Source organism: Aspergillus sydowii (assembly GCF_001890705.1).
Source record: "Aspergillus sydowii CBS 593.65 unplaced genomic scaffold ASPSYscaffold_18, whole genome shotgun sequence".
In the NCBI taxonomy this organism is placed as follows: Eukaryota; Fungi; Ascomycota; class Eurotiomycetes; order Eurotiales; family Aspergillaceae; genus Aspergillus; species Aspergillus sydowii.
The window spans coordinates 1-27318 of NW_024467876.1; the positions used below are offsets into that span (position 1 = coordinate 1).

The window sequence follows — 27318 nt, forward strand, 5'->3', positions numbered from 1 at the left end:
GATAGATCTCATTAATCAAAAGTAAGCTAGTCCTGTCCAGGAAGTGGAGCACCGCCGGGTCGCGGGCAGCCCAGCAGCCAATCCGGGCGCGAAGAACTCCGGCGTACGTGCAACCCACCAAGGCCTAGGGAGTAGGGAAGATATTGCATACACGGAGAACCATTGCCAATTGCACAACCCCGCTCACGTTCCAGGATTTCTCTCGAATTTCGGCGGCAATCGCTTGCACCTGCTGCTTGTCGGTCACATCGCATTTGAATACATTAACTTCACAGCCGCGTACTCTAAATCTTTGGAGGGCTTCCTGTTGTCTTTGGTTGGTCGCGCCGGAGCGGCTGAGGAAGACTAAATGCCTTGCACCATGCATGCAGAGGTTGTCTGCAATAGTAAGCCCAAGCGCACCTAGTCCTCCTGCAAGGATATATGTTCCATCCGCCTTGAGCTGAAGAGGCGCCAGTGGAGGCGGAAGCACAGGAACCGTGGCGGTTGGGGAAAGCTCAATTACCACGTCCTGCTGCGAGCGCGAAGCATGCACCAGTGCCTCTGAAAAGTCAGATACTGAATACACGGCCGACTCGTTATGGTTGGAAACTAGAACCCCTGTTCGAATCAAATCCAAGGACTTGTCAACAAGAGCAAGTAGCTGATCATCCGGAATGGAGTTCAGGTCAAGGAAAAACAGGCCCACGTTGCGCTGGAACAGCTTTGGGTCCAGTAGCGAGGGATCAAGTTGCTGTGTAACGTCTACAAAGCGTCCACCATCCGCTATAGATGCGCAGAGCCTGCGAATAGCGGCGTCTGCGTCCGCGGTGTTGATCACAATATCGAGTTTCCCACCGCCGGTGGCTGCTTCAATATCGGCCCTCCAAGCGGCTGAGTGTGGAATGCGCAATACGTGGTTTGCAGGCAGATTGTAGGTTTCCCTAAGTATTTCCTGTTCAGTCTCCGAGTTGACGGATTCAAAGACCTCGACTTTTAGTAGCTGTGCCAACTGAACAATAAGCCCTCCTAGGCTGTCACTCGCACCATTCACGAACACCTTCTGCCGGGCCTTGAACCCTGCGATGTTAACAAGGGTATGCCAGGCATAGGCTGCGATTACTGGGAGATGGGAGGCAGTGGCCTGTGATTGAGAGGCTGGGATTTTTCGTACAATCGTTTCGGACACACGCAGGTGTGTATGGAAGGGGGTCTGGTGCAGGGCAAGGACCTGGTCGCCAGGAATGAGTCGGGAAATCTTCCCTCCAACTTGCGTGATAGTTCCGACGACAAGACGGGCGAGTTGAGGACTTGACGCGCCTCCCTTGTCAGAAAGGAACGCTCGCACCTACTGTGCTCCAGCCCAATGTGGGAAACCTGAACTTCAACCTCAAGATCTGCTAGGCTGCTCTGCAGCTGCTCGGCGGGCACCCACCGCAGCTTCGACACGTCCCCTGGATCGGATGCCTCAAGGCGTCGACTTACGCCGGGCTGATACAATGTACCTTGTATTTCGGTCACTGCTCCGGCACATAGGGCGAGTTCGTGGTCTAGGGCTACGTGTCCTTGCGCTCTAGGAACGTATAGCAGCCCGTTTGCCTCTGCATATTCCATATCCAGATTCTTCTCCTTTGCGGACTCTTTGATGCTCGAGCGCAGTGCAGATAGTGTTAGCTCGACTGCCTTTGATGAAGTTAGGTCAAGGTCCCGTGAAAGATCGAGATGAGGCAGCTTGATCTGCGGCTTTTCAACACGAACTGTGCGCAGAAGACCGGTGGATGAAGCATAGTCGAGCGATGCCTCTCCTGCAGCTAGCAAGCCTCCACGGGTAATCCATAGTAGATAGCTTGCCCTCGTTATATGGCGGAACTGCTCAAACTCTTCGGCGGTCCATGAGATGACGAAGGGTCGATCAGCCTCTAACAGGGAGATCACTGTCTTTCCGGAAACGTCCCCTGCATCTGCCAAGGTAGTACTCCGTACAGAAGGTCCAAGAGAGGTAAGTTGGACATTCAGTTGTTCCTCCAGTGCCTTTGTGGCAGGGGCAGCGTCTGCGTGTCGTAATAGCACGATCTCGCTCAAGTCAGCAATAACCGGATCCCTTTGCGAGGCGAGCCCGGAAATGGAAATAGTAGAACTGTCTTGCGTGGATTTGAATGCCACTATGCCCTCCAGGCCTCCTTCGTTCAAGCTGTCGTCTTCAAAGTGGCCGCGCCGTTGGATTATAGCCAGCCTGCCGTCCTGGCTCAACAAAGTAGCCAGGCCAGAAAATCCAGGAGCTGAAGTCGAGTCCGCAATGATGATGTCGAACGTCCCCAACTGCGATATGGCTTCCTTGCTGACGACCGAGAGATCAAGAGTAGAGCACGAAGCCGCGATTCCATTCTCTGCCAGAATACCCTGGACTTCCTGCGCCTCGTTCTCCGTACTCTCCACAACGGCTGTTTGTTTGAAACGATATCGTGTCCTATCCTTGGTGCCATACTTCTTCAATAGGTCGAAACTACCCTCCCAGCCGCTTGGCTGCATAAAGAGGGTGCGAAGGTCAGTGTCTTTAAAGCAAGCCAGTGCCAACCAGGCATCCAGACACCCAGCAGCCTTGCACGACCCGGTCCATGCGTCAAAACTGCTTGTTGCTAGTTGGCCCAGCCACACTTCCGCCGCTGGTCCGACAAGAGCATCTACATCTTCTTTCCATTCGAGTGTGGCAATGCGGCCTTGGCCACCAGGAGTCAACAGCGGGTTCGAAGGCCCAGAGGCACCGGAAGACACCTCTGTAACCACCATTCCTTCAACGACGATCTTAGGCCCCGCAGACCAGTCCCCATCCGAGACAACAATAGAACCCGTGGAGTCTCGACCTGACCGAGCACCAGCGTGGCTAAAGCCCGTGTACGTTGCCCCGACCCCCCGAGGCAAGTCGGTGGAGATGAATATACGGTCCACGGCTGTAGGGATGGCGGTTTCGGCGAGCGCATTGCCCTCGCTCATGGCCACGAAGATCAGGTGGAAAATGGCGTCTAGTGTTGATGGGTGAATGAGGTGAGGGTACTCGAACTCATGCGGCATCATTGATTTTGTATCTGGGATGCTGATGGTGCCCACGCCGGTGTGTTCCCCGGGGACTACGGCGGCCTCGGTCAAGTTACGGAATGTCGAGCCATACTCTGTTCCAATCAGCCGGAGTTGGTCGTAGAAAGCTGGGATATCCAGCGGGTGGGAGGCATGATTGCGGCGGTAATTATATTCTTCTTGGTAACGTTTCCTCTGGTTCGCGCTGACCGCATCGTTGTATTGCAGGCTAATTGTGCCCCAGGAGTGCTTTGTCCAGGAGCCTCCTGTCTCCACTGAGTACAGCGTGTAATGGTACCAGTCTTCCAGCTGGCCGTGAGGCCGGGTCACCAGTCGTGTTTCTATCGTTTGATCATCCAGCGGGATGACCAGACCCTTGTCGAAATGCACGTCGGAGAAGGAAACGCCTTTTAGCGTTCGGTCTCCTGTAGCTAGACGTTGCGCTGCTTCAAAGGCCATGATCAAATGTCCGGCACCAGGATACAGAACAGCCCCGGTAATGACATGGTCGGTTTGCCAGGGACATTCTGCGACAGAGAGATAGTTCTGCCAGCTCTGTTCGGACGGGGGCTGGTGCACCATTGGCATACCCAGTAACTCAGTTCTCGGTTGTTTCCTGAGCCGTGCTGAGACCGAAGCCGCGGGTTCGTGCCAGAACCCCTTCTCATGATTCCAGGGGTATGGTGGGAGATCTGGAATCACCCTCTGCGCACCGCTGGGATACTGGTTCACCTCGTCCATGCTGATCGGGTGGCCGGACGCCCAGAGCAGACCGGCCGCAGTGAGCGCTGTCTCAACGGCGTGCTTACCGCGGCTGAGGAGAGAAAGGTAGCTGATCTGATCCGCTGCTTTGGTATCCCAGGCCGACATTATCTGACGGCAGGGTCCTTTAAGGGCCTCGTGGGGACCGACCTCAACCAATGTGCTCCAGACAGTGGCACCGGGACGGCGCCGATGAGGCCTCGCTTTCCCCCCAGGGGTGTAGTTGAGTAAATCAGTTAAAGCACCAGAGAATCTAACTGGCGAGATTAGATTTTGCATCCAGTAGGAGGCAACGAGGGTCCCGGGCTCCGCAACGCGGGTTTCAGTGACCGAGCTGAACATGGGGACATCAGAGGAGCGCGGTTCTATGGTGCCAACAGCACTGAGGAACTCGTCCGCAACAGCCTTCATGTGAGGGGAGTGATACGCAACCTGCACACGAAGCTTGCGCGCAAAGTGACCGTCACCCTGGATAATCTTTTCCAGCGTGTCAATCGCGCTTTCTTCGCCGGACAGGGTGACACTGGAAGGGCTATTGACACACGCTATGACCACGCTACCTGGGGGGGCCTGGCTGAGATATGTGTCTGCCTTGGCCTCTGACAGACCAACTGCCATCATAGAACCACGCTGGTCTCCAAGCCGGTCTTTTACCTGCTCACTATAGAAGCCTCGCCAGTAACCAATACGAACTGCATCGTCCTGTGAGAGCAGCCTGGCCGCATAGGCTGCTGCAACCTCTCCACTGGAGTGTCCAACAGTTGCCCCGGGTTGAACACCCCATGACTCAAGCAGGTCAACAAGAGCCACNTGTACAACGGTGCAGATCGGCTGGGCAAATTCTGGGGCATCAATGCGCCGATCATTCGGGTCGGAGAGGACATCCACGACATCCCACTTGCAGCCTTCGCGTTCGAGAATGGTAGTACTGCGGCTGACGCTGGCACGGAACACGGCGTTGGAAAGTAGCTCTCGGCCCATTGCAGGCCATTGAGCCCCCTGGCCCGTGAACACAAAAGCAGCGTTTGGCCGCCGAGAAGTTCTCTTGAATCGGGGAAGGCCGTCTTCTATCTTCGTGGAGAGCTCCCGCAACGATGTGGCTACAGCAAAGCTCCTGAAATCGAAGATCGTCCGGCGCTTCGAGAGTGTATATGCGAGGTCATTGATTGAGATCGGATCTTGTACCCCCTTACTATTGGCAAGGTGGCCGGCAAGGAAGTCCTTCCAGGACGCCTCTGTCCGTTTCACACCAGCCCCGTCGTACGCGGAGAATAGGAAAAGCTTGTTGTGCTGGCTGTCCCCGGTATCGCTGCTTGCCGAGTCCATCTCCACGCCGGAATCAGAGGAGTTCTCGTTGTCTATTAGCCTCGTTTGGTGGAGTCCATCCAGCCCGTGGGACCTAAGGTAATGGTAGGCGTCGTCAAGGATGACATGCGCATTTGCACCGCCGAATCCGAAGGAGTTAACACTGGCCCGCCGAAGACCAGGTGTTGGCCAGGGAGTCAGCTTAAGCGGTATTTCCAGATTCCAATCTTCGAGCCGGAGCCTCTCGTTCAGCTCCTGAAAGTCCGCCAGAGGGGGGATGATACCAGCCTCCAAGGCCAGAACAGCCTTGATAACACCGGCTAGACCCGCAGCCCCTTCGGTGTGACCGATGTTGGGTTTTACACTTCCCACAATCAGCGGATTGCCCTGGTCACGCTGTTTTCCAAAGCTGCTGCCAATTGCGCTCAGCTCGATCGGGTCACCAACAGGCGTGCCAGTGCCGTGAGCCTCAAAATACCCCGTCCGGTCCAGTCCCAGCCCGGCCATGGCGTAGGTCTTCTGGATAAGCTCTGCCTGTGCCTTTCCGTCGGGAATGGTGATTCCAACGGTCTTGCCATCCTGGTTCGCTCCACTGCCACGAATGACAGCGCGGATTGTGTCGCCGTCCGCAAGGGCTCGTTGAAGGGGTTTCACTATCACGGCAGCAAGTGCCTCACCCCGGGCGTATCCGTTGGCACGAGAGTCGAACGAATGACTTTTTCCGTCGGGACTCAGCATGTGCATCGAAGATAGTTGGGAGACGAAGTTAGGAGCTAGTATCAAATTAACTCCCGTCACCAGTGCCTGTCTTCGCCGTCAGCTTCTACCACCATTTGTTCTCCGCTGGGCATCTTGTTCATACCTGCTGGGTTTCGCCTGATTGCAGTGACTGGCAAGCCAAGTGCAGTGCGTACAAGCTAGACGAACAAGCGGTATCTAGTGCAAAGCTCGGGCCCTGCAGGTCATAAAACCAGGAAATTCGATTCGCAAGCATAGCGCGGCTTGTCCCAGATGCCGCATTCTGAGGAAGTTGCATGGGATCTCCTGCAGTCATCAATTCATAGTCGTTTGTCATGACCCCGGCGTACACGCCCGTCGCTGAACCGGGTAATTCGCTTATTGGGATACCAGCTATTGGCAGGATTAGCTGAAAGCTCAGTTGTATCTATTACAATGGCGTACCATTTTCGAATGCTTCGTAAGAGATCTCTAATAGTTTCCGCTGCATTGGGTCCATGCCTGCGGCTTCTTTGGCTGTCATGGAGAAGAAGGGGGCATCAAAAACTGCCAGATCCTCAGCCAAGAAAAAACCGCTCCTTGGTTGGATCTAGTCAACGTCAGTAATCATGAATCTCAGGTGGGAAAAAAAAAAAAAAAAAAAAAAAAAGGAATTGCAGCAGTAGGATGGACATACAGTGCCCTTCCGTTCGTGGCTTGGGTGATACCACGCCTCTGCATCATACCGGTCCGCGGGCACTCTAGAATGCCCAGTTCGACCATGTATCATCATATCCCAAAACTTCAACAGAGTGCTTGCTTCCCCGGGGAAGCGACTTGCCATGCCTACAATGGCGATGGGCTCGGTGGCGTCGCCATATGTGCATGAGTCTATCGAGGGCATGGTGAGGGTGTCGATAGTGCGCTGGTGTGATTGGGTCGTGGTCTATAGATGGAAGATGAAGACTATGACAATGTCCTACGGAAGGAATTGCAATTTGTATTGTTGCCTTGGGACTATTGTGCCGGGGAGTTTTGCAACCCCAAATCCTTCTAGGGGCAGGCGCTCTTACTGGTCTACAGGGTCGGAGGCAGTGCTACTCGGTGAGATCAGAACTAAAGTCATTGGTGCAAGGTTAGATCAATGCACCGGCGGGTACCCGATACTATTCTACTAGTCAAAGCCGACCAAAATATGACCTTCAAGTCGGATAATATATGCTTATCTGGACTGTACGGAAAGACAATCACAAATCACAGGGTTGAGGGCCTGTTACAGGTTGTTATTTCCCATTAACCATGTACCATGAGTTAGTTACTTACCAGATATGCTGTTTCTGGCTTTGCTGAACAGCCCAATCCACCGCAGCCCAGGCAGCACGCACATCCCCCGGCGACCGAGGGACATTATGACCACCAGAATGGGTCAAAGATCGCACCAATGACTTCTCACAAAGACCCTGGACGAGAACCGAAAGGTCCACCATCAGCCCATCGTCCTTTTTGCCCGTGATATGCACTGTAGGGATGGGAATGCGGTCTGTGAACAGCGCCGGGTGAAAGACACGCGGCTGAGACGGATCATCACGCTTCGCAAACTGCGCCGCAGGGGTCCCAGACGCAATAAACCCCCCGGTCTTTGCAGAGTAAAACGTTCGCGCAGTTGTTTCGCAGAGCGCGCGGGTGGATGGATGCAATGGAGACAGGTCCGTTGCGGGATAGCCCTCCAAGAGGCGGATCTCGTGGTCAGTGAGATTAGCCAGAATGCTGCTGCCGAAGCTCACGTCGGGGGAAAACGCAATGACCGTAGACAAAAATATGGCCCATCGGAAGGGAGGGTGGTGGCCGCTGATCTGGCGCTGGAGCAGATAGGAGAGCGCCACGGAGCCGCCCTGGCTGAAGCCAAGGATGCCGTCGAATGGGCCGGTGGTTTCGATCATCTCATCAATGAGGTCGCAGGAATCCTGGATCTCTGCCGGGGCAAAGCTGGCGTTGTAGCATAGGAAGGGCCCTTGGACCAAACTGCCAACACCTGAGATGGGTTATTCCTCGCCACTCCGCTACTTGAATACGGTATATACCTTGTGCCCTTTGGCATTCGACGTCGCCTTCTAGAAAGACAAACTCGTAATTTGGGTCTGCAGCTGAGATGAAAGGGCCTAGCTGGTGCTGGAGGATGGCGGCAGAAGTGCCATATCCGTGTAAACAGAGGACCTTTGGCATGGTGGCAGAGAGGAAATTAATGGCACTGGCTGATTCTGAAATGCTTCTTGCTAGTTGTTTTTTAAATACTAAAAAATAAAGACATCGGCCTTCTCGCTTGCCGCCTGGATGGCGTCCAAATGGCCCCGAATCGCACGCACCATTGCATCGGCACCGCAAACCAGAAAGCCAGTACTTGCGGCTGGTTTGGGAAGTAACTCTCTAATCATGCCCTCGGATATCAAGCCAGTGAGGCCATTCCAACTCGAGTCCTGCCGGTGAAGGACATGGTGCACTCTTATTCTCCCCCGGGACTGGTGGACCAGCTCGTCCAGCTCATCTCGCAGGATAATATCCTCCCATGCTTCACTCCCGTATAGAAGGGCCACTTCACCGGGCCAATCCCTCATCACCTGGTATATCGGGGTAATACCAGTACCGCCTGCTATGCATGCGATGGATTTCCAGGCTTGGTTCGGGGCATATCGACCAAACGGCCCGCGCACTTCCACCCTTGAGTGCAGCGGAAGGTTTAGAAGATAATTGCCCAAACGGCCATTCGGGTATATCTTGATGATCAAATCGACTTCCTTCTGCCTTCCAACGGGGGATACAGGGGTGTAGCTGCGCTGGACGGTTGTTCCATCTATCTCGGCGAGTATTTTGACATGTTGGCCCACTCCGATTGCGAGACCATTACCCTCAAGCCGCATTCTGTATACACTGGGCGCAATGCGTTGTCGGTCCACGAGGGTGGCCAGCTGCCGTCTTTCGATGGTGTCGCCACGGTATCCCTGTGGCCGAATTGGTAGGGCTGTCCTCCTCACACGGGGATACTCCTCCAGTTCGCTGTGTCGCTGTAGCAAATCCCGTTTGGCCCTGAGTGCGAACATGGTTGCCGCCACAATGTTGATTGCCGTGGCCGTCAGAAAACCACCCATGTAGCTTGTCCACCCGTTTTGAGGCTGTGGGCGTAGATGTGGGCTCTGCGGACCATGCCAGCTATATCCGTTGAATGCATACAATAGCAAGATTGGCCCTCCCCAAAGGAAGCCTTTGATCACTCTGCGCAGAGAGCTATATTCTGCTTTGCGATGTTTAGTCTGTGCCGTCCGGTTGCGCGAGTTGGTGTCTCTATTTACGCCGGCAATTTCCGTCACTGCTGCCTTTGCCTTGGGTGTAGTCTGTGCCCTATCGCCGGATGACAATCGCCCGACGTGGAGGGTCTTGAGCTTAGTGTAGGCGTCGCTCGAGTGCCCAGCGTCTACGAAATCGGTTGTTGCATCCTTTCCCGCAAAATGTCGCAGGATCTCGTCGCCCCCGGGATGGTCCTCGCGGTAGTCTGTCACGTCGTAGACTGACACTATGTTAGTGGGCACTTTGACCTGGTTGATTGCTTCTTACCGTTGCCTTCTATGGCTAACCAGAGATCATCTTGCGTGTTGTGGCTTGCCACCGCAGCGAGTGTATATTCCTTTATATCCTGCATAATGAAGGCCCGGTAATGCTCATTAGAGTCCAGGCAAGACAATCGACATTCAATCGTCTATAAAGCAGGCCATTTCCCGGGGTCTCGGGAGGTTCACAAAAGGAGCCGAGGGGAGATTCAATATAATCGCAATTGAAGATTTCGGCCTGCAGGACAGCCATCACAATACTGGAGCCCAGTAATCCCTCGCTATGACCGTTCAGACATTTTACCTTGTTGGTCGGAAGGAAGAGTCGACTCGACAGCTCGACATTGGTGTGCCCAGGTCGGTGGATGAGCTACGCAGGGGGATATCGGAAATATTCAATATCCTGACGACAGACGGGATTCGGTTCCATGATCAGGGCTCTCCCGTTGGCACCGTTGATGGCATTATGCGAGCGAAGTCGGTGGGCATTATCGTTGACGGGCATCCGGTCCGCGAGCCTCAACAGCCAAATGGCGTTCCAGCATTTGGAAACCACTTTGAGATCTATCCCGACCATCTTGGGAACCATCAACGCCTGTTCAACAAGTATGGGCCCGTTATCAGGACAGACAACATGGGCAGGGTGACATACCTCACCAACGACCCTGACATTGCCGCTCTGGCCTTCAGGGACAATGAATATTTCACCAAAGCACCGTCGTCAGGTAGTCATCCGCTGTTTGGTATTCGAGATCAGACTGCGTTGTTCCTATGTGACACCGAGTCCCCGGCCTGGAAAGAGGCGCATAAATTCGTGCCCCCGAGCATGACCCCGCGTGCTGTTCGCCATTATACTCCTCTACTTCAACGGTCCGTGAACAGGGTATTTCGTGTCTTGGACATATTTGATGAAAAGGAGGAGGCCTTCAATGTCTACCACCTAACGGCCAAGCTGGCCTCCCAGATCATCTGCCAACTGGTCCTTGGAGTTGACCTTCACCATTTCGACGAGGTGGATAGCCCTATGCACCCTATTATTGTCCTCCTTCAGCGCTACCTAACGCTCAACCGACGCGTTCAAACAAAAGGGGCCTGGTACTCTCACCTGCCGTTTGGTATTTCCCACCCAATTTTCTCAAACCCTAGGCTCGTCATTTTTGACACTTAGATCTAGGAGACCCTGCCGCCCTTAAAAGCACCCGAAGCGAGCTATACAGCCTCATTGAGGAAGCAGTCATAGCCTGCCAGGAGAGGAATGGTGGCACAGCCGGCGACCTTCCCATTAAGACTGCTGCACTTCACGCAGCCTGTCTCGTGGACTACCTAGCGCGAGCAACAGACGAACATGGAAACAAACTCCGTCACGAATACATTCTCAGCAACACACTCGCCTTGGTGGGCGCGGGATTCGTGACTAGCTCTGCATTTCTGTCCTGGCTAATCTACTCGTTGATCACATACCCCCAGCAGCAGGACCGGCTCTTACAAGAGCTGCTTGACCACGGTGCCACACCCGATAAACAATGGACCTACGATGAGATCCAAGAAATGCCGTTCCTCGACGCGTTCGTCAAGGAGACTCAGCGCATGCATAGCCCATCCTTCCAGCCCGCGCGTAATGTCAAACAGGACATTATTCTCCCGGGGGGTTGGAGCTTGCCTCGTGGTTCGATCCTCATCCCTAGTATCCCTCATTTGCACCGCCATACAGCGCACTGGGAGAATGCAGACCGCTTCGACGCCGACCGCTGGGCAACAGACCAGGTCAAGAATCGCCACCGCGGTGTCTATGTCCCCTTTGCGGCCGGCCCACGCGGCTGTATTGGGTTCAATGTGGCGTTGCAAGAGGTCAAGGTTGCGTTGGCTGAACTCACGTATCGGTATTGCTTCGTGAACGCCACAGACGAGGCTATTGAGTATGATCCAGACTTTATTGTCATTCGGCCAGTCAATTTCTACGCTCGTGCAATTCGGCGGACGCATTGGCCGTCGCGGTCTTGAAGGGGTTAGTAATCCTCAGTATAATGCCTTCCCAACCAGAGATGTATTATCGATTTTCCGATTAAAAGTACATATTTAAAAACAAGTTCAATAGAGAAGTAAAGAACGATAGTCAATCAAACCATAATCCTGGCGCCAACCAATGCGTATTACTGTGCTCCATCTCTAACCCGCCGCCGCAGTCTGGATGAACAGGCGTTCCCACTTCATACAGAATGTGGCCAGCAGTGTGGCTGCTCCTGCCACGATACAGAGAATATAGGTACGATCAATAGCAGTGACAATTGCACCAAGGACCCTGACCTTGGTGGCCGCGGGTAACTCCTGCACAAATGTCGAGCCGGTTCCTGAGATTGCCCCGACGATGGTCTCGCGGGATTCATTTGGTAGGACCCATCCGATACCTAGAAGTAGAAAGGGAGTATGTTAGCTCAAGGAGCTCGTTCCATAAATACGGTGATGAGGGAATAATGGGCTTACGTTTCGCGGCCTCGTTTACAAACACACACTGCGAGATGACAAGTGCGAAGGTCAGGCCATTGAGCTGTGCAGTGGTTGTAAAGGCCACCGCTGCTGGAAGTTTCTCCGGCTTCACCTTCGCCTGTGCCACGGCGTGTCCCAATTGCAAATACATGCCCGACCCAAGCCCGATCAGCGAACTGTATCCGTATGTCGCTCCAGTGCTACTGCTTGGCTTGATGGTGTACATAAGGGCGGAGCCGATCAAGCACAACACGCCGCCCATAATATACCAAGGGATATAGTAGCCCAGCCTCCCTGCAAGGTATCCCCCGGTAACACAGCTGAAGACCAGCAGGCAGACGAATGGGAGTAAGCGAACCCCAGATTGGAGAGATTCGTCGGATGCCGTGAATTGGAAGTAGAGCGGAATCACGTAGGTCGGCACTGTCACGCAAACACCAGTGCAGCAACCGCAGACGAAGAGGACAGTGAGGAGCGGTTGGCGGAGAGAAACCAGCTCAACGGGGAAAAGTCGCGTTTCCTCGGTCGTGAAGATGCAGAATGTCTGCTGGATTCCGAATACAATGAAGAGAGCTCCGCCGAGCACAATGGCCACAATGATGCCCGGTTCGCTCCAGGGATACATTGCGCCGGCGAAGTTGATACCGATCACCCCTGCTGCGAATGCCCCGAATAGTAGGATTGTTCCGACAAAATCCATTTTCTTTAACCGGTCCGTGACAGAAGTTCCCGCGGGCTGTGGTTCCAACGATGGAAGCACGAAAATATAGACAGGGGCAAACAGAGCGCCGATGACGAGGTTGATATAGAAGGACCACCGCCATCCAGCCGAGCTATCGGTAAAGGCGCCGCCGATAATGGGGCCAAGGACAGTCCCGGCACCCCATGTCAAGCCCATGGCACTGATGTACAAAGGGCGCTCTTCGATTGTCGTCAAGCGAGGCAGAAAGTTCATCACACCGACGTACTGACCAACACCACCAATGCCGCATATGACACGGCCCCCAATAAGCATATCCATGGACTGTGCTGCACCGCAAATTGCAGACCCTCCCATGAAGACGGCGATGGAGAAGATGTAGAGCCACTTGATGTTGAATTGATTGAAGACTTGTAGCCAGGTGAGCACCGTGGCGCTGGACGCCATCACGAAGGCGACGCCGGACCAGGCTAGCTTTTCGATGCCGTTTAGCGAGGCAATGATTGCCGGCTGGATGTTTGCAACGATGGTATTGTCCAGTGCGAAGAGAAATGTGGAGCTGTAAATGGCCAGGATGAGGGCGATCCATAGCAGTCCATGCACATTGCGAGGGCTCTGGACTTCTTTTGGTTGCTCACTGTCAGAGGCACAGCTTGACTCTTGCTTTTCTGAGTCCTTAGTCATGTCTGAGGCTCGCACCTCAAGCTTTGGGTCGTCTGGGGCTGACATGATCGTTCTGGAATGGGTGGTGAGCTGAGACCCAACGGCTAGAGGCAATGGATAGTGGTTTCAACAACCTATACAAAAGCTCCTTTAAGATGCCTACCGCGGAGGAATATTCTCCTTCTCGGAAGCAAACAATTTTTAATCACGATATCAAAGCATGTGGGGGAAAACATCAAACAGGCTACGTTCTTTGCGGACAACTCATTCAATCGGGTGGTTTACGGGGGGTTAGGGTTGAGGCCTAACATGTGACTTCACCAGGAACTCTGTCTGTCTCCACCAGGAGACGAAGGAGACTACCGGAGACATACATGTAGAGTTCTCCCGTCCTGGACGCTCAAGGGATGTCTTTGATTATTAACATTTACCCTCTCTTTGTCGGTCTTATGCATGTTTCCATGCCCGGAATTCTACGAAACAAAACCTGCCGACCGGAACGGGGAGATGACAAACAAACGACCCGATAAGTCTACGGAGTCGGGGGCTTTGCTTTTTACCCTCGATTCCGGCTTTTTAGGAGAAGAAAACAATCGATTTACTGAGCCATGAAATCAGCCAGCGATACCGATTTCGCGGATCTATTGTTTGTTTACCCTCCCGTGAAACCAGAAAGCAGACGGACAGCTCTCAGCATAGCACCAAGCTTAATCGAAGCGCAATGGCGGAATATGTTATTCAGAACCTCACGGGGAACCTGATGGCAGTCAGTAATGCACACTCCGAACGAGAACAAATGCCACTTTGGGCAACGAAGCTTCTGACCCCTACGTTTATGGCGGTGGCTATCCTAACCACCCTGCTGCCTCCAGGGCCCACGCGTGTCACTTTGGCAAGTACAGCTTTCACCGGTCTATGGATTCATGTCCTCACGCACTGGGTTGCGGGGCCTGCGTTTTTCATGGATGCTATATTTATGATATCTATTACCGTACGCTGGCTGCTCCTGTCGCTTGCAGGGACCCCCGAGGTCGACTGCCACCAGACCAGCAAGTCGGGGACGATACTCGTCAAAAGCAACAGAAAAGACGTTACGGTACTGGATAGATTTTATAACAAGGTCAAATGGACTGTAGAGCTTTGGTCCTGCTGGCGTGGCCAGGGGTGGAACTTTGTGGACCAGCATCTTCCGCAGGGCGCGGAGCAGACTCAATCCCGCTGGTATTCGAATTCTCCAAAAAAAAAAATTAAAGGGACATGAGAAAACAAACACTAACATCGTATGCTTCAGGGAGTTTCTGACTTCGAATGCTGGGAGAATCCTGTTGAACCAATACATCTCGGATCTGGTCCGAAAACACGCGTTCTGCGCACTGTGGCCAGCAGTTGAGGGGGCTGTCGATTTTGGCACCCTGCCGCTGCTTGACAAACACGGCCTTGTTGCCCTGCAGTTAATTCTGGATTCTTTGATGCTGGACAGAGAGTACCGGAAAGCATCGATGCTGTTCGTGGGCCTCCACCTCTCAACCCCAGACCGCTGGCCGAGCCTCTTTGGCAGCGTGCGGGATCTCTACACGGTGCGCAATTTCTGGGGGCGCGTCTGGCACCAGATCTTCAGGCAGATTTTCACTCGCTGTGGTGACATCGTCGCGGGCGCTCTGGGAGCTGAGAAGGGCACGTTGCTTTACAAATACAGCAGGCTCTATGTTGCCTTCCTGGTGTCGGGCGTCCAGCATTATGCTTGTGCGTTGTTGATCCCCTCTACCCCGTACGGCTGGGGCATGTTCTGGCAGATGCCTGCGTATGCAGCCGTTGTCACGGTGGAGGATGCTCTGAAGCATTATGGGAAACACGCAGGCATTTCGGACAGCAGTACGTTTTTCTACCTGGTACGCTGGGCGTCTGGCTAACAATGAGTACAGATTTTGTGCGTGCTTTGGGTTATATCTGGACGGGTTACTGGATGACCTTGATATATGGGCTGCCGGTCGGCTTTGTGTCGGACATTGGAGGGTTTACTGGCGTATGTTCGCTTTGAGTTTCCAGATAAATGTATAAACAACCGTTGGCAACTGTCCTTGTGTGTTTTATTCGTCGCCTAGAGATTAAAGCTTGAGCACATGTATCCAGCTGTGGACAGTATTGGGTCTATTTCCACCAGACTTCTATCTCCAGAGGCGGTCCTGTAGCGCAGTCTCTGCTTGCTGGTCCGCAGTGGCCGTGAACTTGTTGACTACTCAAACAATCAGGTCATTATGGTGGTGACTTCTGCTAATTCGCCAAACAGACCCCGAGTTGCGTACTCGCCTCGTACTTTCAACAGTGTCGGACAGTAATCCTGTTGGCCCGTCCCTGTCAAAACCACCCGAAATAGTGTGCTGTGTCGAGCCGCGAACTAGATTGGCTGCCAGGCGTTTCTGTGGGAATCGGCAGACGTTAAAGCTAGCGGAATGAACGATCTTCGCCGGATTCGAGGTTATAATCCTTCGCAATCCTTTCTACTGATCCGCTCTATCGTCTCCTTGAAGCCATGACGCAGTCGACTCCCATACTAGCGTTGTCAGTCCTCGAATTGATTCTTTTCACTTCTTACTACGGCGGACTGGCCTTGGTTGGATACCATTGTCTCTGGAAGATAGCCCTTCGCCGAAACAACGTTCCCCTCGCCATAAAATCTGTCCTGCAAACTGGGCGCTTTGCCGATGGAACACCACTGATCCGCCAATACATCAGACTGCAATCTTTGGACAGGAAGTTGGTCCCGGCGGTCTTGTTCTATAATGGCCTATTGGATGGCACAAATCCTATCCATCGTCTGTTACTGGTGGATATCCACTCGACCATGCAGGCCATGGCAATTTGTATGCTTATTAGCGCTAGATCGCACTCGCCATCCGTTATCTCTTTGGTGTAAGCAATTGCGTATCCCGCCCCCCTTCCTGCTTAAGATTGAAGTAACCGAGCCAAAGGATACCGACCGCGTGGAACATGTTCAATCAGTTCTACGGGGCTGCCTTTGTCTATCCCGTCTATCTGCTTGTGGAAGCCGCAACAACCGGCTTTCGGGTCCTGAGCCCCGTAGACGACACGCAGTCTCAGTCTGCACTATTAGCCAGTGCGATTCTTGGCTTCATCTTACCAGGTCTCTTTCTCTGGCCGGCCTTTTTTCAATGCAGCATCGACCGCAGACAGCGTGGCATTGCGTTATACCGATTCAGCCCCATCATGCTCTCACTTCTGCAGCTCATTGGGGAAAATGTCCCACTAACGCGGGTAATCCCGCCTTGTTCACAGGCTACTCCCTATTTTGTCGCTGGTCTCGCGGCCACAGTGGGGCATTGGTATGCCATTTGGGGGGCCTTGGTGCTAGCGCTGCGCCGGGCACACGGGAGGAAGAGAGGGAGGGGCAAGCTAGTTGAGGCGATGGGCTGCACATTTGGCGAGCTCTACCTTCCACGCTCGACGGAAACGAATCGCTCAGGATCTTCTGTGCTTGCTCCTGCAGCGCACGAGTTCCTGCAATACGACGTGATCATCCTTGTTGCGGCTTATCTTCCGTGCACGTACTTTCTGCTTATGCCTGTCAGTTCCCTGCCGGCTGGGTCATAGTTCCGTCTCTTATGCTGGCGACTATTGTATTCGGACCGGGGGCACTCTTGGCTTTTGCATATGCCGCGCGCTGGAGCACTGATAATTGATATAAAGAGCTACTTCTTCCTGCAATCACTAGCAAACCCGCCCTTGATATATATATATATATAATATTGCTTGGCGGTGTGCTCGACATGGCCGTAGGCGGTGTGAGCAGTGTAAGCATTTGAAAATCCACAAAAGTTACTTGGACCAGAGTATTACTCAAACTTTAATGCACTACTACATTGGCATTTCCACAGATCATGTCCAGGGGTTCGAATCCTGCGGGTCAGGTTTTGTATCTTGAGAAGTGAAAAGCCTGTCTTGGTTTAGGCTGAAAATAACTCAGCTCACCGTGCCCCTCATCACCTCTGTGAGCTTGGTGTGGAGACAATAGATAAAGGGCGCCACTCTGTGATCCAAGACTGTCTGACCACTTTCTATGGGCTGTACTCTTCTACCTGTGGTTTGATGCTCAATGCAAGCTTAGTCACCAGTGCTGAGAAGCCAGCAAACAACAAACCAGACAAACCAGACAAACCAGACAAACCAGACAAATAGGCTGTGTCCAGTTCTCCACCACGCCATCCCCCCCCACTCCTCATCGCCAGTCGCGTAACTCTGCTCATCATGCGTCCAGAGCTCGCTGGTAATTGGGAGCGTCTGCGCAAGTCTTGCGACGCTTGCCAGGATGCAAAGGTCAAATGCAGTCAGCACAAACCCTCCTGCCACCGATGTGTACGACTTCGTCAGCCCTGCGTCTACAGCCCGCAACGTCGGACCGGCCGCCCTCCCAAGAGGTCCAGTCCGACGAGTCGCAGAGCGCCCAATGCCAACGCCACCAGCGGTGATGCTCAACAAGGACCCACGGGAGCTAGCACGGCACAAACAAATGCTAACCACTCTGATGAACATGCCATGACGGACGCGAGGAGTGTCGATCCCTGGGTGCTGACCGGGGACTTCACCAGTGCCACCATGGACCCCGTGGACGATGTCTTCCAATCCTCCTTTGAAGCCTTCCTGGCGGCCTCGATACCTCCCAAAGATGGCTTTGCAACGAATACGCCCAACGAACTTTCCATCAACTCCCCCTCAATTCCAGACCCATTCGGCGGCTTTCCCTTTCCTATCCCCGACTGCAATCGCCTCATCTCAATGCTGCCGGCAGAAGTGCCCCCCATCGATCAGTTGCCAGTGCTTAGTGCTGGGACTTCAAATATAGGCGCAGAATGCGGAGACTGCGGCGCGAAATGCTACACTTCAGTACTACAGCAGCTCCTGTTTCTCCGGCAGACCTTGCCCGAGACAACGAGACCCTCAATAGACGTGATAATGCAGGCTGAAAGCCACGGGAGAGCGCTGCTAGATCGCGTGTTAGGATGTACCTCCTGTATGAGTAATCGCTCTTCTGTGCTGCTCATCTCCACGATTACGGAGCGTATAGTTCAGATGCTGGACTGGATCATCGAGGAGAAGACTTTAATGGACACGGAAAATATACGGTCAAACAGACGAGCATTCAGCTCGTGGGGCCGGCCTTCACGATTACCTCCTGGCCTTCTGGGCGGCGTCCGAAGGAATGTCTGTCGCATCCCATTGCACGTGGGTAACAACGCACTCGACGAGGATGCGAAGCAATACTTCCTCAAACAGTTCATTCTGCTTCGCCTAAAGAAACTCGCGGTCAAGGTGCAGGAGGTTCGACGGGCAACTGGCACCCGACCGGGCGATTGCATCTACCGCGCTGCAGAATTGGTGCTGACGGATTCCATCCAACGGTTGGATTATCTACGGGGGCAGTGCCAATTATGGGAGTGATGGCAAGCGATTGTTCTTATTACTATGAAACTGTGACTGGATTCCCCTGGCGAAACGTTGTTTTTCTTCTTTTTTCTTTTTTTCTTTTTGCGTTCAGCGACTGGCATCAATGTCCGGCATTTTTCAGGACCTTTTTGTATTCGTGAATATGGAGTCAGGACGGTGTAGATGATAGACTTATCGCGTTGCTCATTACAATTTACTTTCCAACTCTTTCGATAAGCCTGGCGATGCCATCTGGTGTCGCCTTCCATTGCTGATTTTCGTCCAGCGACACTTCCAACTTCTCCTTCCAGGTGTCTTCAATCACCCTGGAATGCCCAGGCGAACGAGGTGTGATCTTTGCCTCAAACGGATTCAGGCAGACGATGAAGCCGGGCCTCAAATCATTCCTGTCGATGGGGACCTTGTTCTTCTCGTCATCCGTCGCTGGCAACGTATCAAAGGCCCATAGCCAATGCGAAATGACAAGGAACAGACTTCTTTCTGCAAGATGCTGCCCCGGACAGATTCGACGGCCTGCCCCGAACGTGAAAAGGAGCTGCGAATCGCCGTTGGAGCCCGCATTGGGCTTACCTGCCCACCGCTCGGGCTTGAACTTGTTCGGCTCTGGGAAAATATCTGGGTCGTTGTGGACTGCGTGAGAGTTCATTATCAGACCGGTTTCCTCGGGGATTGTATATCCCCCCCAGTGCACTGGGCCATTTGCTGCGCGGGGGAGTGACAGAGGAACAGACGTGATCCAGCGTTGGCTCCTAGTGGGAAGTGAGCTTTGCGAAATTTGGGCCCGTAATGCAAAAGGCATACTCACTCTTGGATTACCTGTTGGACGTACGGCAGTTTGGCCGCGTCCTCGTCGGTGGGTAACCGCTCCGGACCGACAACCCGATCAATTTCTGAATCGATCAGCCCTGGCCATGATTACGAGAACAAAGGAAGGAGGCCTCACCTTCCTGGGCCTTTCTCTGTGCTTCTGGGTTCAGGCACATGGCGGCGACCCAGTTGACCAGGGTTGAAGCCGTTGTATCGGTGGTGCCCGTCAGTAGATGGTGACCAATCTCTGCACCTTCGATCTCCGACACTCCTGACCAGCCCTGCTTGAGCTTTTCCTGGATGGCATGGTTGATAGACGGCAACACCTCGCCTTGGCGTGTCCGCTTTGCAACATCCGAGTAATTCCTCCAGATGAACTCGCGATGTTTAGCGGCGATCTCGCGTGCCCTCTTACACACTGGAAACATCCACTCCGGGAGTTTCCAAAGGAATGGCCACGAGTCGAGAAATGCACCGCGCACGCCCGTTTCGGCCAGGTCGTACAGATCTTGGATGGTCTCCTTGACCCGCGGGTCCGCGGCGTCGCTGATGCGCCTCCCGTTGACCATTGTCATCGCCACACTGTTACTGTAGCGCTCAATGTGGTTTCTCCACTCCTCCGGTTCCCGGTGGAGATCAAATAGCAGCTGGCGAGTCTCTAGCTCCTGGTATGGTAGGTACTGTTTGGCTGCGCTGCCGTTGAGGACGGTTTGCCACATTTTACGCGCCTGCTGCCACTTCTCCCCGTTGTTCAGGCCCGGGAAGAAACCGTCGCGCATGAGTAGCTGGAACCGAGAGGGTGGCCGGGCCTGCGACTTTGCCCCCTGCTTGATGAAAATGTCGCGCAGCTCTTGGAGTCCACTGACAATAACATGCGCCGTGTCGCCCAGCATGACTGTGTAAACGGGTCCGTACTTCGCTGCCCATTCTGCGTACTGGTATTGTGGGTATAGCAGGTTGATCTGGAACGAAGTCAGCTATGTGCCGGGGGGCCGTCCTGTATACACCGGTGGGAGATGTGGTGACCTGTCTTGTATTACCCCAAATCAGCTCGGTTGGCGGACCGGGTGGAAGTCCCCCCGGACGGGCACCAACGCGCAGGGCCCTGCCAGCGATGAAGACGATCAAAGCGAGGGCTGCGCTGGCTACGAAGAGGAGGAATGCCGTGGCCATGGTGGACTGGTTTGAATACGTATACTGCAGGAATTTCGCAACGGAGTAAGCTCCAATTGAGCGCTTGGTGTTTACAATTATACCCAATTCCGATCGATTGTAACTGGTTAATTTGCATCTGATTTGAAATCTCCCGACCTACATCTCGGGTCCTTCTCCATTGAATATATTTGGAGTCACTCGGGCACAATCTTGCCTAGTAGCGCCAAAACCCCCGAGAGACACTGGCTGACAGCCCCAATGCCCTCGCGCCCGTACAGCGCCCCCCCAGCGCCAGGATATTCCTGTCCAGCGCCGAGACTCATGGCGTGATCCTGCCCGGCCTCCCTATCCTGAATGTAAACCACCCGCAACAAAGCACTTAGACTGGTCAGCACCGCGTAAACGATTTGCCTCGCGAGGAGGGCCTCTTCGTCGCCCCGCAGAGTCAGCGAACCCAGCACCATGGGCGGCTTTATACAGCGCCAGGTGGCTGACGGATTCGACAACAAAACCCCAGCGCGATCGTGCTGCTGCGCTGGTCCTGGCTCTGTCCCTGCGCCTGCAATCGATGGACTCGGTGTGTTTTCGCTGCTCCCCGGACTCCTAGATGTAGTACCACCAGTTCCGCCGCCATCGTCAAGAAGATCGTACGCTGCACACGCAGCGTGACAGATCGCGAGGATTGAATCGGCGAGCGGGACCAGGCCGCGATTTGCTTCGGGATTTTGGCTCCGGTTCTGGTTCTGGTTCTGGGCACCTATGGTGACGGCAGCGGCGGCACTAGTCGGTGGGGTATGCTGCTGCTTGCAGCGTTCCACGCATTTCAGGAGATCTTCTAGCGGTGCGGCGAGGGTCGTCAGGAGACTGAATTCGAAGGGGCCTGGAGCGGGGGTTGGCAGGAGAGAGGCGAGTTGGGTTAGCTCGGCTGTGCAGGAGCAGTCCTGGTGCAGTTAAGATTAAGAATTGTTCTCGGACATGGCGAGGTTTATAATAAGGTACTGCTTACTGGCTGGTTCGTCCAGGACATTTCTCCAGATTGCGTTGGTGGGATGGAGGGGTTTCTGGACCGTGACTATTAATAGGTGCTTCTTATAGTGTTAGTCCTGGGGGCTTGGCGGATTAAATCCCTTCATAACAACTGTCTTTGGACCGATGCTGAGGATGTACAGTAAACATCACCAAAGATCCACAAGTCAAGTTGTGATTAACCTGGTCGCTCAATAATGGGGGATAGACCTCTAGTTGGAAGACGCTGGCAAACTAGGTTTATCAGTATACTATCTCCTGTGATATCGCCAACTTTGACAGACAGCATCACCTGGCCTAATCCGGGCACTGGCTTACGGGCATAATGTCTTCGCTTGCATATTGTAACTACTCAAGGCGGTGGCAAGGACTCCCACATGGCGCAACGAGACTGACAGCCACGACTTGACGCCAGGTGAATCTCTCATTTCCACACGCTAATATTAATTATCAGCCACCTTAGCGGGTTCAGAGTCAATAACCATCACGGACCCCGGCAAAGGGGCGCTTAGCTTGGCCCCTCACCAGCTTTATTAGTTATCAACCCCTTCTTTTATTTCTCTTATTATAGCTTGAATCATGACTACTAAAGATATCTGCCATGCTAGTGATCGCCCTATCAGAGCTGCTAAGCTTCATTCAGGTACTGTACTTAGAGAGATAACCTACTGCAGGTAAATAATACGTGAGTATATTTCCTATATTATTATATAACTGTCACGACCTGCCAAGGCCGTGCCACGTGACTCCTACCATGTGACACCTGTGGACTGCTGCCGGGATACCAATGAAGACCCCTCTTTGGTTCTGAGCTAAAATATGCACTTAGACACACTTAGAATTTAAGATGTCTGCCGTGGATCTGCCCGGGGTTTGTTGATTAATCTGTAGGGATCGCATATCAGTAATGCGCATAGTGACACATAATATATATACAGGCAAATCAAGGCGTTACTGCAAGATACCAGAAACAGCCATATATCACAAGAAAATACGAGAACCCTAGCACCCTTGCAACAGCATCTTCTTGATGTTCCTTGGCTTTTTGGACGCCTTTGGAAGAAAAGAGGGGCCCAAAATTGATCTCCGGATCCCAAACAAAGCTATATTTAAAGGTGGCGTCAGTGGCTTTCCGACGAACTTCGGCAAATTAATCGATAATCGAGCGACGAATAAACGCGCGGTTGGCGCAGATACAAGTTTGGCCAGAAGAGCGGATCTTGCATGCAATCAAACCTAAGCTCAGATAGTTAGCATCAAGATATTGTATTTGAGGGCAGTATTTCGTGGTTAGATCTGGAAGAGTACTAACCATCGACCGCCGTTTGGATATTTGCGTCTTCAAAGACAATGAAGGGAGCATTTCCTCCAAGCTCCATACTAGTCTTTGCTAAGGACTTCGCACATTCAGAGTTCAGGAACTTGCCAACCGCAGTGGGCCCAGTGAAGCTAAGATGCAGGCTTCAGGACCACCAGTATTCCCAGCAGAGATAGCGGCCCCGACTTTGCACAGAATCATGCAATGGAAGAGTCCCAGGGCGTGGCCACAACACCTCGGTAACGTAATTTACAGTGTATCTGCTCACCCCACGAGATGCAACTACGCCTAAAGAACATAGGGTGTATTTGCAACAACCAAAACATGAATATTAAATTAAAAGTTAAACATTATTATGATTCCGATATATAAGTCTTGCACGTCTCTGAATGTTATTTTCAGAATATGTTGGTGGTGCGCGCCTTGATGATACTAGGATAGATCTCTAGCTTGCTGCACCTCCGCGGAGTTCCTGTTATTACAATAATAGCCACATCATTATACTATCACCTTGACTTCACCTACACGTCACACCAACATCCTCGGAAAATCAGATATAAATCCAGACAATTAGAATACAATCACACTTCATATTCTCTCGCGATATCATAGAGGCTACACCATACTTGACACGAAAACTTACAATACTCGAACAATGCCCCAACCAATCCAATCCGCCATCCCCGAACAACAACGCGCAAACCCCGCCAACCTCGATATAAACCCAGACAACGCAGCTGCAAGCTCCGGGTCACTCGAGCCAGGCTCCAACTCGCAAGGGCCGGGTGCCTCTGCAACCTCCGCCCAGAAACCGAAGCCACATGACAGCAAGGTGTTGAATAAGCTTGATCCGCGATTTGATAGTGACGCGCTCGAGGCGCAGGCAAAGGGACAGCTTAGTGGGCAGGAACAGAGGCCTGGGGTTTCTAAGTGAATTGAGGTGTTGGTGGTCTAAATCCGGGATGATATAAAATAGGTTGAGTCCGCTGTGTGGGAGAGAGCGGAAGAGGAACGCTGTGATGTGGTCCTTGGGACGGCATCCTGGCAGTCCATCTATCATTGATCCAAAGTATCTTAGCTTTGTTATATAATATACCTTTCTATCAAATACGCGTCGAAATCTATCATATTGTACAGGTTTCCATCTGTGGTGGGCTTTATGCGCTGTTGCTACCGCCGCTGGCAGTCCGCATTTCCGTGGTATCAGAACATAACAGCAGTGTATATCAGTAATTGTGCCATTGTCAACGTGCATCAGGCATGTACAGGGGATACTGGAACCCAAATAGTGCATGAGAGGAAATTATACCTATGCATACCATTACATGCCATGGGAGTTGCCGGCCAACAAAACCGCGCATCTGCACGCTTCCATCGCATCTATAGATCTACATTGTTTAAGCTGTTTGTAATTTACTCAACTGTGTTCTGCGCTTGGTTTATACGAACAACATTAAGAAGCCAACCGCGATGTGACAGCTCTATTCTGACCATGTTTCGTAGATCAGCCCTAATTGTCCTTGTTGCTTCGTGCGATTCGGCTTGTCTCGGAGAACATATTGCTGACCACCACTGTTGGTCTATACTCTCAACCTAAATTCCATGTCAGGATGTACCATTGCATAATTAACAGATATCGGAGTGGAATCGTCGAATTTTTCGGTGATGTGTGCACAACTTCAAGCTCACGCTCACCTTCCAGAAACGGCAGGGCTCTCGGTCGCGTCACCACGGCTTGGCAAGCAAAGAATGGATGCTAATATTTTCGCAGTGAAATTAATCAGAATGCTATAATTTCCTTCTCCCTATGCTGTTCGCCTACATACGTATGCGAAGCATATGAAACAACAAGAGTGACATGCCGCCGGGCATTCTAGGTCAATGAAGGTAATATTATGAAAGCAGCAGCAGCAGCGGGCTGTTATATACTAAAAGTGCTTCAGCTTAGCTTTAACAGCTGTAATAAGGCTAGTATCACTGCTACTGCGAGACCTCGCACCTAAACTGACTTCTCTTGATGTCCTGGTTAACAATGCAGGTTACCTTAAGACCTGGCGACTAATTGCAGAGTCCCACCCTGCTGACTGGTGGCGCTCATGGGAGATCAATGTGAAAAGTGCATATCTCATGATGCGCATTCTTGTTCCCTTTTTGCTTCAGGGAGCCCTAAAGACCATCATCAATATCAGTTCCATTGGCATTCTTTACTGGTCTCCTGGTTACTCTGCGTATCAGACAAGCAATATCGCGTTGTTGTAAATGAGTGAGATCATTTCCAACGAATATAGCGAGCAAGGGTTGGTCGTCTTTTGTTTACATCCAGGTGGAGCGGCTACAGAGCTTGCGTTGAGGATGCTGGAGAGTCTCTATGAATACTTGGTTGATGATCCGTCCCTGGCAGGCGATACGAGTGCATGGTTAGCCCAGGAGCGGCGTCCGTGGCTCAAAGGCCGCTTCATCAATGCTAATTAGGATATGACGGAGCTGCTGCGGAATAGAAACGATTCTTTTGCAACAAAAGTTCATGGATCCTAGGACACACTCAAAGTACTGCTCCGAGTAAGATGATACTTATTACGTGACGTTGACCGGAAGGTTCTGACGGACTGAGCTCATGTGTTTAGCTACAAAATCGGCGAGTAGGTAAACATACAGAGACCTATTTAAATGGCTGGGTGTTGGCGGAAAAACTGCTCCAAGCTGCTTTGCTTGACAGTCGAGAAGCGGGCAACATCCACTGGTTCGTAATCCCAAGACCGGGACGGGATGTGATACTGGTAGCAGTACCAGATATACTTATACCACTCTTTCTTCCCATAAGTGGCTCTGCCGTTATCCAACTTCGCCTTCGCATCCGCCAGAGTTCCCAAGCAATTAAGCCTCGCCCTGACCCCTCCTTCTTTGGTAGCATTGTACGTCTTGACGATATCTTCCGGAGAAGCTTCAAAGCTCTGTACAAAGATATATCCTCCTTTGGCAGCCTCTGGAGCAGTAACCGCTTCCAGTGCGTAGTTGCCTATATCCTCCGCTGTGGTGTAGCGAGTGGGTAACGTGGAAGGTCCATGGAAGCTGAACGTTTTCGTCTCTGCATCCCAATCGGACGGGCCCTTAAAGAAATAATAGTCGGCGATAGCGCCGGTGAACATGTAAATCGGCCTGATGGACGAACTGACCTCGACATGATGGGCAAAGGCCCTGATGTCATCATAAATCTCATGCGTTCCCGGGGAAAGTCTCCAGTCATAATTCCAAGAACTGGCGTGGAATACCTGAATGGAGTTAGTTTGCTACCACAATCGAGATAATGTTGATCGACCGTACTTTCACTCCTGCGCGCTCTGCCGCCCTTAAGAGAAGTAGTTGCGATTCCATAAATATTTCTGGAAGGCCGGCAAAGGAACAAATGATAGCATCGACACCGTTGACGGCCCTATCCATTGCATCAATATCATAGATGCCTGACAAAGTCTCAAAACCTTCGAGCTGATCGTGGACATCGCCAGGGAGTCTATTAGCATCTCGAGCCAGGCCCCGGACTTTGTGCCCACGCGCAAGAGCAGCCCTGGCGCACGGAACACCAACGAAACCAGTAATGCCAGCGACCAAGATAAGCATATCGAATACTTTTTGTTCTGCTTGATAATAGGTCAGCACCTGCGAAAGTCCCAGAGGTGTTTGGAATCAGCGCGTATTTGTACCTACCAAGGGGTATTCTGGTGCTCGGACTCCACTGATTCCGAGGCCGAGAGCTACTGTGTCTGATGTGAGTAGCAGAGAGCTATGGCGGCCGAGAAAACTTCCTTTTCAAGCAATGGGGTTAAGGTTGGATATGTGTCAATCCATGGTTAAATATCCTTTATTGTCAATTACGGCAATTTTCTCGGCCGCAAGGGACCGGCCGGAACCCCCGAATGTGATAAGTGAGCAAAGAAGGGCAAATTTGGAGTGGAATCAACCTAATTACAGTTTTAACAATGTATGGGAACAATTATTACCCTACTTAGAGGTAATAATCTTAGGGTTTTCACATTGAGCTCGAGAATAGTTATATTTTTATATGATTACGCTTCTGGCCTCTTCTCGTCGCTCAATAAACCTTGAAGAGTTCCACAAACAACATAACAAAAAACAGCGGCTGCTCAATGAAAAGAACTAATTCTTTAGAAATAGGAAGTTGGACCTTACATTCCTATCAATTAATTTTTGACGAATTTATGTCTTTTGTCTCTAGACGCGTGGACATTGGTGGGTTACTGTTGGGTACTTTATGC

General features: G+C 52.3%; 10 protein-coding genes across 10 annotated transcripts; 5 read left to right on the top strand and 5 right to left on the bottom strand.

The window, feature by feature from the left end:
• Window positions 1-124: 124 nt before the first annotated feature.
• On the bottom strand, window positions 125-9526 carry ASPSYDRAFT_62430 (uncharacterized protein; the record flags this gene model as incomplete). The annotated part of the gene is made up of 10 exons (XM_040850125.1): window positions 125-1289; window positions 1328-5922; window positions 5981-6249; window positions 6301-6445; window positions 6533-6760; window positions 7188-7280; window positions 7320-7867; window positions 7917-8049; window positions 8142-9394; window positions 9442-9526. 10 exons carry the CDS (start codon window positions 9524-9526, stop codon window positions 125-127), a joined length of 8514 nt encoding a protein of 2837 aa, XP_040696533.1.
• A 191-nt stretch (window positions 9527-9717) lies between these two features.
• On the top strand, window positions 9718-11466 carry ASPSYDRAFT_213230 (cytochrome P450; the record flags this gene model as incomplete). The annotated part of the gene is made up of 2 exons (XM_040844060.1): window positions 9718-10549; window positions 10609-11466. The coding sequence occupies 2 exons, from the start codon at window positions 9718-9720 to the stop codon at window positions 11433-11435; spliced, it is 1659 nt and encodes a 552-aa protein (XP_040696534.1). The 3' UTR covers window positions 11436-11466.
• A 121-nt stretch (window positions 11467-11587) lies between these two features.
• Window positions 11588-13327, bottom strand: ASPSYDRAFT_188488 (putative MFS transporter). The gene is made up of 2 exons (XM_040843603.1): window positions 11916-13327; window positions 11588-11839 (listed from the first exon to the last, which is right to left on the bottom strand). The coding sequence occupies exons 1-2, from the start codon at window positions 13300-13302 to the stop codon at window positions 11601-11603; spliced, it is 1626 nt and encodes a 541-aa protein (XP_040696535.1). The 5' UTR covers window positions 13303-13327; the 3' UTR covers window positions 11588-11600.
• Window positions 13328-14002: 675 nt separating this feature from the next.
• On the top strand, window positions 14003-15319 carry ASPSYDRAFT_62433 (putative toxin biosynthesis protein (GliH); the record flags this gene model as incomplete). Its single annotated transcript, XM_040850126.1, has 3 exons — window positions 14003-14502; window positions 14573-15153; window positions 15204-15319. 3 exons carry the CDS (start codon window positions 14003-14005, stop codon window positions 15317-15319), a joined length of 1197 nt encoding a protein of 398 aa, XP_040696536.1.
• Window positions 15320-15850: 531 nt separating this feature from the next.
• Window positions 15851-17321, top strand: ASPSYDRAFT_1165039 (uncharacterized protein; the record flags this gene model as incomplete). Its single annotated transcript, XM_040840156.1, has 2 exons — window positions 15851-16191; window positions 16251-17321. Coding segments are annotated over 2 exons (981 nt in total), but the record flags the coding sequence as incomplete, so codon positions are not given.
• Window positions 17322-18919, top strand: ASPSYDRAFT_559661 (Zn(II)2Cys6 transcription factor domain-containing protein). Its single transcript, XM_040849124.1, has one exon. It carries the CDS (start codon window positions 17545-17547, stop codon window positions 18733-18735), a length of 1191 nt encoding a protein of 396 aa, XP_040696538.1. The 5' UTR covers window positions 17322-17544; the 3' UTR covers window positions 18736-18919.
• Window positions 18920-18934: 15 nt separating this feature from the next.
• Window positions 18935-20721, bottom strand: ASPSYDRAFT_163765 (cytochrome P450; the record flags this gene model as incomplete). The annotated part of the gene is made up of 4 exons (XM_040843191.1): window positions 18935-19490; window positions 19547-19631; window positions 19685-20510; window positions 20575-20721. The coding sequence occupies 4 exons, from the start codon at window positions 20719-20721 to the stop codon at window positions 18935-18937; spliced, it is 1614 nt and encodes a 537-aa protein (XP_040696539.1).
• A 176-nt stretch (window positions 20722-20897) lies between these two features.
• On the bottom strand, window positions 20898-21730 carry ASPSYDRAFT_36837 (uncharacterized protein; the record flags this gene model as incomplete). The annotated part of the gene is made up of 2 exons (XM_040845478.1): window positions 20898-21644; window positions 21710-21730. 2 exons carry the CDS (start codon window positions 21728-21730, stop codon window positions 20898-20900), a joined length of 768 nt encoding a protein of 255 aa, XP_040696540.1.
• A 1847-nt stretch (window positions 21731-23577) lies between these two features.
• On the top strand, window positions 23578-24197 carry ASPSYDRAFT_51430 (uncharacterized protein). Its single transcript, XM_040848288.1, has one exon. The coding sequence runs from the start codon at window positions 23703-23705 to the stop codon at window positions 23979-23981; it is 279 nt and encodes a 92-aa protein (XP_040696541.1). The 5' UTR covers window positions 23578-23702; the 3' UTR covers window positions 23982-24197.
• A 1513-nt stretch (window positions 24198-25710) lies between these two features.
• Window positions 25711-26662, bottom strand: ASPSYDRAFT_163908 (uncharacterized protein; the record flags this gene model as incomplete). Its single annotated transcript, XM_040843209.1, has 2 exons — window positions 25711-26203; window positions 26364-26662. The coding sequence occupies 2 exons, from the start codon at window positions 26660-26662 to the stop codon at window positions 25711-25713; spliced, it is 792 nt and encodes a 263-aa protein (XP_040696542.1).
• Between the last annotated feature and the right edge of the window lie 656 nt (window positions 26663-27318).